A 15,139-nucleotide genomic window follows, 5' to 3' on the forward strand; every position below is an offset into this window, starting at 1 on the left:
AAACTCATGACCCCAAGGTCAAGAGTCACATGCTCTTCTGACTGAGCCAGCCAGGTGCCCTAGGACTATCTCAATTTCTATGGCACTAACTGTATGACACTGCCATATACCCTCTACAGAACTGAAACTTTTTAGTCTTCAATTTTGCCGTTCTTATACCTATTTTTAAATGTTAGCCATCTTCAAGTCTCTTTGACCTCTGTATCAAATCTGGTAACATCTTAAACATTGGGAGAATATAGAGTAGCCCAGTTAGTCTTATTGTTTAGATTCTCCTCTTAATAGCTATTCATAGTTTTATGTAGGCTGTGTATTTGTTAGTGTGTGCCATTTATAAAATGGAGATTTCGTGAGCTAAGGTCATTATACGTGTGTATACATACACATATACATATGTATATACATATACATACATACACACATATATATACATAAATTTATATCCATTTTTAGCTGATTATAATTTCAGTTAATCAGAATTTCCATGGCTTCTCATTAGTTTGTGGCATGTACTCTGGTTACTTTAATTCCACTATAACCAGAAAAGCTTTTTGTTTAAATTTTTTTTTTAATGTTTATTTATTTTTGAGAGAGGCAGAGACAGAATGCAAGTGGGTTAGGGGCAGAGAGAGAGAGACACACACAGAATCCAAAGCACGCTTCAGGCTCTGAGCTGTCAGCACAGAGCCCAATGCAGGTCTCGAACTCATGAGCTGTGAGATCATGACCTGAGCTGAAGTCGGACGCTCAACCAACTGAGCCACCCAGGTGCCCCCAGAAAACCTTTTTGTTTAAATTATATATTAATATGTTTTTATTTCTTTGCAAGTACAAATCTGTTCTAATATTTAGCACCTTATAGGTGCCTTGGTTTATCATTCTGAATATTCGTTATCATTGTATAGGCCATAGACATAGAAGATCTAAGCTGTTAGTATGGACTAAATCCATACTATATATAGTATGGAAGGGAGAAGTTGTGGTTCACCTTATTTTCATAATATTTGACTCTTTCTCTTATAAGGAAAATACTAGAAAATTCCATTCAAATTTTATTCTTATTATAATTGCACTTCCATTTGAAACTTGCTTGTAAAGTAATATTTCAGTCAAGAGTATCCATGAGCTTTATGAAAATAAGTTAATGGATGTGATAATGAAATACATAATCCTAAAGTATAGATGTTGGCATGTCCTGCCTCACAAGCCAAGCTTGGACTGAATTTTCATTCTTATTCTTAACCAAGTCCACATTTAACATCTAAGACCTTTTTATGATCACCTTTACTGTAGATACATTGAATGGTTTTCTGTGACTTTAAAGAGCAGAAGGCTTACCTGGTCATTTTGAATCGCAGAGGTTTAGGAAGTAATTGGTAGGCATGTGTTGATGGCTTTTATCCAATAGGTTCCTTATTTCTTTTAAAACTTAAGACAGACTCTTACTTAATGTTGTTTTTGACTAGGAGGCTTATTTGGGTTCCATAGCTCTTAAGTTTATCAATTTGTTAAAAAATTCTTGAGTAGTATTACCAAAAATGCTATGACAATTAGAGATATGTGCATTACCTTCGGTAAGGGTCTGGTTCTTTGGGGGGCTCCGTAGATGACAGGTATTTTTTTATTATACATACTAATATTGATAAGTAGCACTGTGGAACTTATATTTAGAACCTTGTGAAATATGCATAATATTTACTGGCTCCTCAGAAGGGCTTCATATCAGGACTCTGCTTGTGATCCTGATTAAGTCTTAATACTTTTTTATAGAATCCCAAAACAAAAGAGCAAATTGAAAATCTGTTACGGAATGGGATGAACAAGGAGCTACGAGATCGTCTTTGTTGCCGAATGACTTTTGGGACGGCGGGACTTCGTTCTGCTATGGGGGCAGGATTTTGCTATATTAATGACCTTACAGTAATACAGTCAACACAGGTAGGTATTATAAAGTATTATGTATACTTTTTATCACTCTATTTTTTGCTTTATAAATTAGGTAGGCTTTCTAAAACAAAAACAAACTTTATGTCTAGGAAGGTACCTTCTTGTAAGTTAAAAAACCTTGGAACAAATGCTAACCTTTGCTCTTGCACAGAGTTTATCTTATAAGTCATTTGTGTATCTTCAAGGTCACAAACTAACTTTCTGATTAAGAGTTCTTATGATTACCATTGTCAACTTCTTGACATTTACTTTACATTTGAAATCTTGACAGTTACTTTGCATTTGAAATCAGGACACAGATATTGAGATTTCCAATTAACATAAAGAAACAAATTTAGGAAAAAGAGAATTACTCATTTTGGCATATGGCCATTGATAAAGGTTAACCAGAATATTTGGAGAGTTTAGTTGAAAATATTTCCCTTAAACATGGTTTTCTATATCCATTTGAGAGTTCTTTAAGACAGTGTATGATGTGATACAATTTATGTCTCCCATTTTATACAACTTACCCTAGAAACAAATTACTTCTTTTTCTCGTGAAACATTCTCACTGCTTCAAGGAACTATACTTTTGAAGCCAAAATGCATTTAGAATATACTAAAAATAGTTCTGGACTAGAGAATTGCTCAGTAGGCATAATTCTAATCAATACTGTCAAACAGTAAATCATCCTTAGCTTTGTTCTGAGGGAATTCTCCAAAGGCAAAGGCTAGTGCAGAGGATGGAGTAGAAGGGATGATAAGATGACTAGACTACATAGGTAGGATATGTGCCACTTCCCCCATCCCAGACCCCTTTCTTCTCCTCATCCCAAAATTCATCAGTTCACTCTTTTTAATATATTGGTTTCCTCATAAGCTTTCATTTTAAATGAAGATTCCTTGACTTTATAAAAAGGGGTGGAGGAGGTGTTTGAAAATAAATTTCTATGGAAGTGTAAATTTTTACTGGAGTTGAGATTCCATTGTGTGAAAGGGAAAAGCCAAATGGAATCTAATACTTAAGCCCTAGCCCTTTTCAGAGTCTAGATAAAGGGGGATAAGACAGATATTTATACGAGAGAATAATAGGATGTTCTGTGAGGTTTTAGGATAGCATCGTTATTATATATAAATTGGGGAAACTAGTCAACGTGGGCTATATTAAGCATGCACATGTGTGCACTTACACACACACACACACACACACACACACACATTCATAGGGAATGTAACCCGTGGACGGGGGGCAAGAGCACCTGGCTCTTGGGGTCCCAAACAAACCAAATTTGACCACTTGCCAATGACAAAATCCAAAGAGAGTGGGGTGGTGGTGAAACAAGACAGGAATTTATATCAGTGATACCAACACCGGGAAGACAGCAGACTAACATCTCAAAGACTGCCTCCAAAGTGCTGAAAATAATTCCAGGTTTGTATAAGGAAAATGTGGGACAAAGGTAGGGAGGTACTTGCAGGTGGGCAGTGAAGGTCAAGTTGCTCACAGTCTTGTAGTCAGTCATGTGGGTCTTGCTGGCTCAGGGTAGTCACAGTTACAGTTTCCATAAGGAGATGCTTTGCCAGCATCTTTGCTGAGTTAAGAGATTAGCTGGGAGAAAGAACTTAATCAATTAGGAAATTAGAGCCTAAGGTCAAAATGGAGGTAATTGAAATCCTCTTTGAGGAGCAGGTTGAAAAGAATAATTACACTTGAAAGAGCCATGAAAAAAGGGTCTAGAGGTCCCTGGGGCTTCATTTGGTGCTGCCACATAGTTACTTAGCAGTGCCTGCCATCCAGTACTTCAATAAATTAGTATAACTTAGTTTTAGTTGAATGAATCGCCTTGGGCAATTCATTAAATGGAGCTTCAGTCTTACTCTGTCACCTCTTTTTTTGAAGAGATATTGAAAGACAAAAATAGAAAAGGTATCTGCATTCTTTCTTTTTGGGCTCATGAGTATTAAATGTGGCAACACTTTTGATAATGGTTTTAAAGGACTATAAAATATGAAGTGTTATTTTCAGAGATGAAAGCACTTATTGAAGTTATCAAACCATAAGTTACTTAAATGGTTTTAGTTTATCGTTGTGATATTTTCAGTATTCAGTGCTTCGCTTCTTTTTTTGTCACCAGTGACTGCATATTTTCCTACTTTATGAGATTTTCTTTCTGTGAGATTTTAAATTTTTTTTTTTTCAACGTTTATTTAATTTTGGGACAGAGAGAGACAGAGCATGAACGGGGGAGGGGCAGAGAGAGAGGGAGACACAGAATCGGAAACAGGCTCCAGGCTCCGAGCCATCAGCCCAGAGCCTGACGCGGGGCTCGAACTCACGGACCGTGAGATCGTGACCTGGCTGAAGTCGGACGCTTAACCGACTGCGCCACCCAGGCGCCCCTCTGTGAGATTTTAAAACTAAGGAATTAAGAACGGGATCAGCCATCTTAAGAAATGTTCTGATGAAGGTTTATGTTGCTGATTTAAAATGTTTGTGTCATAAATAGGTCAAATATTTTGGTTGGCTTCAGTCTTATGATTTAGCAAGGCCAAATATGGTCAAAATTCTATTCTCTAGAGCCTTAAGACAAGAAACAATTTCTTTTGGGTCTTCTGACAGTATTTTTTTCTTAGCATACTGACTCTCTTGTCCCCTCGTTTTCCCCTAATGTTTTATGTATCATATTGGATTTAATAGTTACTTAATTGATATTTCTGTGGTATTAAGTGAGTCTGAAATTCCAGGAAATAAATGTTTGTCATCTCACATTTGAGGCTTGAACAGTATTGTTCCCAAATCGGTAAACATGAGTATGAAGGCAGAAGCCAGTTCCCTATGAGCCGATAAACTGACCACTACACATAAAAATAATAGATTTTAAGTTGTGGAAAATGCAGGTATTAATCAGGAACTAATCTTTTGTGTTTATCTGCTCCAGGGAATGTACAAATACCTTGAGAGATGCTTCTCAGACTTCAAGCAGAGAGGTTTTGTCGTCGGGTATGACACCCGGGGTCAAGTAACTAGCAGCTGCAGCAGCCAGAGGTACAGCGTTAATTGTTTCAGAGATTAAGTTGGATTGCGATAGCCTTAAAAAAAAAATTAACAGTAGGATTTCTGAAACAGGAAACTGTCAAATAGAAATGTGATCACATGCTGATGTTTATTTTAGAGATGAAATAGAAGCATTTTAAAAAGAACCCTTAGGTTTTACAGGCAGGATTAAAATTTTTAAATATTTAGAGTTAGTATTTAGAATGGTATCATAGTTTATGTTATGATTTTAATACTTTGGCAAAAGCACCAGGTAGGAGTGATTAAATAAATTGCATTCTCTCATTATAATCCCATTTAATTAGTTTTAGGTGATTTTCACACATAGTCATGAGATAGTGATACTTTTTTTCAGGGGTTACTTATGCAATTGTGTTTATCAGAGTCTCTTATTTCACTTTCCTGCATTCTTTTTGCCCTTTTCCGGTTTTATTTCTTAGTAAAGGAGCCATCAAAAGATGATTAAGGAAAAAGGAGGAAATTAAAAGATCAGTTCTGTTTCTTACTAACTTCCTTTTTAAAAAACCTTATTTATTTAACATTTTTAAGTTGGAGCATGAAGTTTAACTGCTGATTATAAGAATTGGTTATATTAGGCTACTATATGTTCAGAATAATTCCAATATGAAACATTTATCTTGTAGAAGGTTAGGTTTTAAAATCTATGATAAGCTAAGGACTGAGTGAAATCTCCCTCAATTTTTTTTTTAGACTTGCTAAACTCACTGCTGCAGTCTTATTGGCCAAAGATGTTCCTGTGTACCTTTTTTCAAGATATGTTCCTACGCCTTTTGTAGTAAGTGTTTTATATTATTGATTGTACAGTTTGTTGCTGCAAATTAAAAAAATTTCTTAAATCAACCAGGATTCAAATATTTGTCATGCTTACAGTTCTATATTAAGTGACATGAAAGACCAAAGGAAGGGAAACAAAGTTTACACTGAGTTTATTTTCATTCAACAAGCATGTGTTGAACCACCAAAGAATTTGATCTATAACAAGATAACAAGTTTTAGCCTATTTCTGTCTTAATGTCTTCTCCTGTTACTCAAAGTTATTCCTATGTCAAATGTATAAGTAGGTGGAAAGCAAAATAGAATTATGGTGTGACTGTTTTTTCAGCCATATGCGGTCCAGGAGCTCAAAGCAGTTGCAGGTGTGATGATTACTGCTTCTCACAACCGCAAAGAAGACAACGGGTACAAGGTAAACCTTGGACTCTTGATCTTTGCTTATTGTATAGTTCTTATTTTATTTAAATAATATGTGCTGAGTTATACTTTCATCACTGAGGAGCAGGGTTAGATGTTGGGGACAGGAATATAAAAACATGAAGGCCAGCCCTTGAAGGATGTGTTTCCCTAATGGCCCTATTACTTCTCAACGTGTACTACTACAAAAATATCTTCAGTGGTCTTTTTACTTCTAGTATTCTACTGCCTTTGATTTCCCCATCCTATCTCAAACCCACCCTGTCTACATTTTAGAAACAAAGTCATACTGAGAACTGAGAACTTAAAGAATGAATGGGAGTTTGTAGGAGGAAAGCCAGAGGAACAGTACCTTTATGTCACTCTCCTTTTCCTCCAACCTTCTACTGGGACTCCCCGTTGGCTGTAGGATCCATTTGATGTGTCAGCCTCCATGGCAGAAAGCAGGGCAGAGAGGGGTGAAGAGCAGCAAAGAGAGGGTACAGCACAGTATTGAGACAGTGTTCGGGGCTCCTGGGTGATGAATGCATGATCTTATATTTGTTTTTCTTCTTGTATGGGAGGTCTTCAGGTACACTGAACTCTGTTTTATTAGGGAAAAGAAGATTTAGTACTAATCTATGATTTTGGCCCTGGCCAGCTAAATGGGTCGTGTTACTATGCACAGAGGCAGAGAAGAAGCATGATTAATTCAGTTTGGGACATACTAAGTTTGAGGTCTTTGTGGGCCAACCAGGTAGCAACATCCGGTAGGTGACTGGATGTATATGGATCTTCTCTGGGGAGAAATCTAAGGTTAAAGTTACAGATTTGGGGGTTATCATACATATTAGAACATGTAAGAATATTTGGAAGTCTTTTAGTTGGGTGAGTGGCCCAGAGACAGTATATAGTAAAAAATAGGTACAAAAGGGATCCCCAGGGAACATCAACTTTAAGGAAGGCAGAAAGAAGAAGAGCTGGAGATAGAGGATAGACCAGGGGAGATTAGTGCCATAAAAACCAAAGGGATAAGAAGAGAGTTGCAAGGAAGGAGAAGTCAACTGTCAAAGAGAGCTGAGAACCCAGATCTCTCCTCTGAGCATCAGATCAGATTTCTAAATCCAGCTATCTACCTGATATCCATTGGGATGTCTAATAGACATTTCAGAATTAGTGTCTCTCAAATAGAGGTCTTAATTCCCCTACAACCTGTCACATGCACACCCAAATTTGTTCCTCCCTGAATCTTCCCCACCTCTGTAAATTGACATTATCAGCCACCCAAACAAAGACCAAAAATAATTTTATTTATTTATTTATTTATTTATTTATTTACTTACTTACTTACTTATTTACTTATTTACTGAGAGAGAGAGAGTGCATGCCATGTGCTCATGAGCAGGAGAAGGGCTGAGAGAGAAAGAGGGAATCCCAGCCAGGCTCCACACTTAGCATGGAGCTGATCCTACCCCCCACCCAGGTGCCCAACCAGTGCCCCCCAAAATTATTCTTGATTATTCATTTTCCTTCACTCCTAACATTTAACCCACTAAAAGATTCTACAGATTCTACATTTAAAATGTATGTTGAGGGGTGCCTGGGTGGCTCAGTTGGTTGAGCGTCCGACTCTTGGTTTTGGCTCAGGTTGAGCTGAGCATGGAGCCTGCTTGGGATTCTCTCTCTCCCTATCTCTCTACCCGTCCGCCACTCTCTCTAAATAAGTAAAAAATAAATAAACACACTTTAAAAAATAATAATAAAATACAATAAAATAAAATGTATGTTGAATATATTTGCTCTGCTCACTTCTACCTCCACCGTCGTCAAGCACTTTTATCTTATGTCAGAGCTACGGCATCCTATCTGCTCTCGTTCTGGTCCCATTGTTCTCCCTGAAATCCATTTCCACCAAGCAAGCAGATGATTTTTTTTAATATGAAAAGGTCATGTTACTTTCCTTCTTAAAATTCTCCAGTGGCTTCTCACTCTTCAAATAAAATCCACACTCCTTACCTTGGGGTTTCCAGGACTGTGTCTCCTGCCTACCTCTTCAACCTCATTTCATTCATTCCTCTCCTGTGTTCACTACATTCCACTCACACCACTGTTTCTTTCTGTTCCTTTGGTCCTCCAGTATACCAAAGCCTTTCCCACCTCTGAGCCTTTGTAATTATTTTTTCCTCTGCTTGGATTGCTCTTCCTTAATCTTGCAGATTTGCTTATTTTCATCCTTCAGATTCCTGCCCACATGTTATTTCCTTGAAGAGACCTTCCCAAGCCATCTTATCTGAAGTGACTTCCCTCAGTGACTTTCTCATCATCTTGTTTATTTCCTTTACAGAACTTATCACTGTCTCTGATTATCTGCTTTCTTTAGGATGAATTGCTTCATTATTGACTTGTTTGACCTTCCCCAACCCTCTTCCCCAATATAAGCTCAGGGGTGGAAGGACTTCACCTGTTATGGTAGTCATTCCTGGTGAACGTATTTGTCACATAATAGAGCCTCAAAGATTTTTTTCCTTAAAATATAAGCACGATGTAAAAAGGATAAAAGTTAAACAGTGTAAAAAGTGAAACAGCCAAAAGTACCTCTCCCATTTCTTTCCCCCAGTACCCCTATTCAGAAGCAAATATTGTTTCTGGTTTTGTTTCCTCCCAGAGATTGTCTATGCATGTATAATTATATATGTATTTGTCACTCCCACATTTTTTTCCATAAATGGGAGAGTGTCACTCCCACATTTTTTTCCATAAATGGGAGAGTACTATATAGTGTTCTACACCTTGCTGTTTTTCACACAACAGCATGAAACAGTCTTAGAGATCATTCTCTCAGTTGATCAATTGATAGGTAGATAGGTCTGCCTTATACCTCATTAAAAATCTGTATAAACGAATCCTGGTTTATTTGACCAGTCCTCTGTTGAGGAACATTTCATTTGTTTCTGATCTTCTGCTACTCACAAACAGTGCTACAAAGAATGTTCTACATATGTCTTTGTTCATATGTTTAAGTAGATTTGCATAGTCAGTATAGAATAGTTGTTTTTTTTAATACAAAATTTATTGTCAAATTGGTTTCCATACAACACCCAGTGCTCATCCCAACAGGTGCCCTCCTCAATGCCCATCACCCACTTTCCCTCCCTCCCACCCCCCATCAACCCTCAGTTTGTTCTCAGTTTTTAAGAGTCTCTTATGGTTTGCCTCCCTCCCTCTCTAACTTTTTTTTTCCTTCCCCTCCCCCATGGTCTTCTGTTAAGTTTCTCAGGAAGAGTGAAAACATATGGTATCTGTCTTGCTCTGTATGGCTTATTTCCTTAGCATAACACTCTCCAGTTCCATCCACGTTGCTACAAAAGGCCATATTTGATTCTTTCTCATTGCCAAGTAGTATTCCATTGTGTATATAAACCACAATTTCTTTATCCGTTCATCAGTTGATGGACATTTAGGCTCTTTCCATAATTTGGCTATTGTTGAAAGTGCTGCTATAAACATTGGGGTACAAGTGCCCCTGTGCATCAGCACTCCTGTATCCCTTGGGTAAATTCCTAGCAGTGCTATTGCTGGGTCATAGGGTAGATCTATTTAGAATAGGGGTTAAGACTATGGGTTGGGTTTAAAACCTGCCTCTGCCACTCAGAAGCTTTGTGACCCCAGGCAAGTTCTTTTCTCTGTGCTTTAGTTTCCCCATCTGCAAACTAGGGGGAATAATAGAACCAATGTCATAGGGTAAGAGTGATGATTAAAGGAGATACTGCATGCAAAATGCCTAGTATAGTGTCTGGCTCCAATAAATGCTCAATAAATGTTAGCTGTTGCAGCTATTCTTTTTTTTTTTTTAATTTTTAATGTTTATGTATTAGAGAGAGAGAGCATGAACGGGGGCAGAGAGAGAGGGAGACAGAGAACCCCAAGCAGGCTCCACACTGTTAGTGCAGAGCCCAATGCAGAGATCGAACCCGTCATGAGATCATGCCTTGAGCCGAAATTGGGCCCTCAACCGACTGAGCCACCCCAGTGCCCCAATTGCTTTTATTCTTATCATCTTACAGCTGCATTGTCCAATATTGTAGCCACTAGCCACCTATGGCTTTTGAACATTTTTTTTTTAATTTTTTTTTTTCAACGTTTATTTATTTTTGGGACAGAGAGAGACAGAGCATAAACGGGGGAGGGGCAGAGAGAGAGGGAGACAGAATTGGAAACAGGCTCCAGGCTCTGAGCCATCAGCCCAGAGCCTGACGCGGGGCTCGAACTCCCGGACCGCGAGATCGTGACCTGGCTGAAGTCGGACGCTTAACCGACTGCGCCACCCAGGCGCCCCGCTTTTGAACATTTAAAATACGACTAGTATGAACTAAGATACACTGAAAGTGTAAAATACACACCGGATTTCAAAGGCATAGTAGGAAAAAAGAATGTAAGATGTTTAATTAATTTTATATTGATTACATGTTGAAATGATAATATTTTGGATATATTGGGTTATATAAAGCATATTACAGTCAATTTTACCTCTTCCTTTTTCTCTTTTTTAATGTGGTTACTAGAAAATTTAAAATTACATAAGTGGGCTTGCATTTGTGGCTGACTTTATATTTCTATGACACTGTTGATCTATAGGATAAATTCTGGAAGTGAAATTTTTGAGTCAAAGGGATATGAAAGAAAATTTGTCATTCTCTACTCAAGGTGGTTGTACCAATTGATACTCTCACTAACAATGTATACCTTTCATATTATCAAACTTTTTGGTCTTTACCAATCAGGTGAAAATGTTAGGTTTAATCTGCACCTGTTCTGTGAGTGAGGTTGAGCATCTTTTCACTTAACTACATGATATTTGTGTTCCATTTCCTGAGAAGTCTGTTAAAGGTTTTGTCCATTTTTCTCTTGGGTAATTGCTCTTCTTCTTAGTGATTTTTGGGAACTCTTTATATGTGAAAAATAGCTCTTGGTCATCTGTTTTGCAGGTATTTTCCCCCATATCATCATTTGCCTTTTGACTTTATTTATATTTTCCATGTGTGGTATTATATTTTTTCCACTTGGGAAAAAATTATTTTGACATTTTTATTGGTATCATATTTCATTTGTAGATTAATTTAGGAAGCTTCAATGTTTTTACAATTTTTATTGAGTCTCTTATTCATGAACAGGATGTATCTTTCTGTTCTTTCAAGACTTCTATTATATACTCTAGTAACATTTTAAATATTTTTTTAAATTTGTCTATTTGTTTTGAGAGAGACAGGGCAAGTGGGAGAGGGGCTGAAAGGGAGGAAGGGAGAGAGTCCCAAGCAGATTCCATGCTGTCAGCACAGAGCCCGATGTGAGGCTTGAACCCACAAAACTGTGAGATCATGACCTGAGCTGAAACCAAGAGTCAGACACTTAACTGACTCAGGTACCCCTTAAATATTTTTGATAGATTTTTCATATTTCTTTTGAAGTTTGTTCCTGGGTATACTTTGTTGCATGGATTCTTCTGTTATTGAATCAAATACGGATACTTTCTGCTATAGATTCAGAAAACCCACAAAAATGGTTTAGGCTGAGAGGAGTTTATTTTTCAGACATAAAGTCCAAAGGTAGGTGGCTACTGGCAGGGTTCTGTAGCTCAGTGTTGTTGGGCCTGGCATTTCTGCAGTTTTTTGGCCTTTCTCACCAGTGTGGACATCATATAATGGTTGTAACTCTAGGCATCACATCCATATACAAAGGCAAGAAGAAATGGGCAAGGAGAAAGGCCAGGAGCTTTTTGTCATGTTTTATAAATTTTTATGGTGAGTTTCTGAAAGCTATGGATATAGGCTATGGATAGAATCTTTTTTATGGCTTGGACTGTGGGAGGATAATTCAGATTAGTTTTTGGTATTGTTTTTTTAATTTCTTTAGAATCCTCAGGAGTTTCGCTGATGGGGAGCAATTTCTGTGTTAATTTAGACCTCAGATTTGAAAGTGTTTTCATACCCAGAAGAATAGACATGCTTCCTCATCACCTTTCTAGAATAGTGGGCAGAGCCTCTATACTGTAATTCTACTGATCACAAGGGGTGGGAGGGGAGTCTCAGGTCTCAAATTTCCTGCCTTCCACATGGGTGTTACAACTCAAGAACCAGGGAAATAGTTCCCAAAGCCCAGGCAGTCACAGCATCAGCTCACAGCCTCATCACTCTGGTGTTCAATTCTTTCCTTTTTTCCCATTGCCTGGAGTTTTCCCTTTTCTTCTTATGAACTAAGCTATACATTTTAGATAATGTTTTTCCAACTTTAGCTAACATTTTAAGGTGTTTATATTGTGAGAATTTTCATCTAGCCTACCATATTGTTTGGCACAGAGCTTAGTACATAGTTTATATTCAAATGTATTCTTCTTTTCATCATTCAGGATGCAAAAGAGGGTAGTCTTGTCATATATATGGTAGAAGTCAGTATAGATATTTTCTAAGCAGAGTCCCTTCTAACTTTGAGATCCTATGAATTATAGAAATACATTTTCTTGCTTTTTTGTTAACTGTTCCTAATTTCTTGTTGATCAAGCCACTTGACAAACTGACAGCTTAATGAAATGTATTTTGATTAATACTGAAAACACATATACTGAAATATATATGCAGTAATTAACATGTTAGTTATCTTTCCTGATCTAGACTTTATCTGGTGTGACATAAATTCTACTTTAATTTATAGCTGATAATTTCTTCTTTATCACAGAACTACTTTATAATGCTAAAATTTTATAGTGTCAAAGTTTATGGATATCCCATAATTTCTTAGATTATCGGTAGTATATAGTTATAGATCTAAGAGTATGATTGAATACTATGGTATATGTATGCATTAATATGTTGTCATAATGGTGCCCTGATTATATTTTACTTGTATTGTTATTAAAGTATACTTCTAAAAGAGAAGATAATACATGATCATTTTATTAACGAGTCCCTGAGGAATCTTTATCATCAACATCCTTTCATATTACTTTAGTCCCGTGTTGACAGTTTCTACTTGATTGATTTGGTATGGTTCTTTATAAAGCCAAAGATCTCTACTGTAGCAAAAAATATCTGGCCTACATTTCAAGTAATTATAGCTGTATTTACCTATCAACTAGGTTTATTGGGAAACTGGTGCCCAGATCACATCTCCTCATGACAAAGAAATTCTGAAATGTATAGAAGAATGTGTGGAACCTTGGAATGGTTCCTGGAATGATAATTTAGTGGATACCAGCCCACTGAAGAGAGATCCTCTGCAGGACATTTGCAGAAGATACATGGAAGATCTTAAAAAGATCTGTTTTCACAGGTATCTACGGGGGGAATGTAGGATAGTATTACCATACAATAAGATAAATAAAGGAAAGAAATAGGGATAAAAATGTGTTGGCTATGGATTATATGAAGAATATAGCTAAATAGCACTATTCATCATAGTTAAAAGGTGAAAATAACCCAAATATCCATCAACTAATGAATGGATAAATAAACTATGGTATATCCGTACAACAAAATGTCATTCAGCTGTAAAAAGAAATATTGATGCATACCACAACATGGATAAACTTTGAAAACATGCAAAGTGAAAGAAGCCAGTCACAAAGGACCACATACTGTATGATTCCATTTATAGGAAATGTCCAGAGAAGGCAAATCTGTAGAGACAGAAACAAAGTATATTAGTGATTGCCTATGGCTGGGAGGAATGGGAGCGTTAGGGGGTGGTGGCTCTGGGGTACACAGTTTCTTTCTGGGGTAATGAGAATGTCCTAAAATTGATTATGGTAATGTTTGAATAACTGAACGTAGTAAAAGCCATTAAATTGTACATTTTAATAGAAGAATTGTATAGTATATTAATTGCTTCCTCATAAAGCCATTAAAAATTATAGCTAAATATATGTATTCTCTGTATGAGATCAGGAAATTTCTTCTAAAATTTGATTTTGCCTTCCATATTTTCTTACTATTTCATAAATAGCTAACACTACTGCTAGAAAGCATCCTGGCTTGCTGAGTTTATTTGCTTTATCCTAAAAAATAGATTTTAGCTTTTTCTCTAACTTATTTTAATTATACCACAAGTACCAAGTTTTGTGATATTGACTGAATAATTCTTTTCCTTTACAGGGAATTAAATTCAAAGACCACCTTGAAATTTGTACATACATCTTTCCATGGGGTCGGACATGACTATGTGCAGCTGGCTTTTCAAGTGTTTGGTTTTAAGCCTCCTATTCCAGTACCAGAACAAAAAGATCCTGATCCAGACTTTTCTACTGTTAAATGCCCAAATCCTGAAGAAGGAGAATCTGTGCTGGTATTTTTTTTCTTTATTTAAATTATTATGAGTGTGTTAAACTTCATCAAATAGATAGACCTCATTTGACAATTCAGTGATTACTTACAAAAGTAGATACCATCTTACTTTACATAATTTAAATTATATTGGAGCCATATATTCTGTTTTATTTGAAATCTCTATAGTGGATATTTCTACTTCTAGGCTTTTTTTTTTTTAAGTTTATTTTTTTATTTTGAGAGAGAGAGGGAGGCACAGAGTGAGAATCCGAAGCAGCCTCTATACCATCTGCACAGAGCCTGATGCAGGGCTCAGTCTCACAAACCAGGAGATCACGACCTGAGCCAAGATCAAGAGTCAGACACTTAACTGACTGAGCCGCCCAGGAGCCCCTAGGCTTATCTTAAATTTAGCCAAACTTACATTCCTTCTAAAATTTATATCAACTAACATCATCCCTCCATTTAGAAATTAAATGAATTTAACATCTTCAATAAAATCCAATGATTTGGCTGTTTCAGGAACTTTCTTTGAGACTGGCAGAGAGAGAAAATGCCCGGGTAGTGCTAGCCACAGATCCTGATGCAGACCGACTGGCAGTGGCAGAACTTCAGGAGAAGTAAGTAAAGCCTGTTATTTAATTAAAAG

The 15,139-nt window shown here is 36.9% G+C and overlaps 1 protein-coding gene across 1 annotated transcript in view; it reads left to right on the plus strand.

The window, feature by feature from the left end:
• The window catches only part of PGM2L1 (phosphoglucomutase 2 like 1), a 50,754-nt gene that overhangs the window by 18,494 nt on the left and 17,121 nt on the right, over nucleotides 1–15,139 (plus strand). The window contains exons 2-8 of the mRNA XM_047070142.1: nucleotides 1,771–1,938; nucleotides 4,869–4,975; nucleotides 5,696–5,780; nucleotides 6,108–6,191; nucleotides 13,305–13,498; nucleotides 14,320–14,509; nucleotides 15,013–15,110. Coding sequence (XP_046926098.1) covers nucleotides 1,771–1,938; nucleotides 4,869–4,975; nucleotides 5,696–5,780; nucleotides 6,108–6,191; nucleotides 13,305–13,498; nucleotides 14,320–14,509; nucleotides 15,013–15,110 — 926 coding nt within the window. The remainder of the gene's footprint in view (nucleotides 1–1,770; nucleotides 1,939–4,868; nucleotides 4,976–5,695; nucleotides 5,781–6,107; nucleotides 6,192–13,304; nucleotides 13,499–14,319; nucleotides 14,510–15,012; nucleotides 15,111–15,139) is intronic.

This window comes from Lynx rufus, unplaced genomic scaffold, assembly GCF_022079265.1.
Source record: "Lynx rufus isolate CCGP_SWC_20201006 ecotype Redwood Valley unplaced genomic scaffold, mLynRuf1.p SCAF_9, whole genome shotgun sequence".
NCBI classification, from domain to species: Eukaryota; Metazoa; Chordata; class Mammalia; order Carnivora; family Felidae; genus Lynx; species Lynx rufus.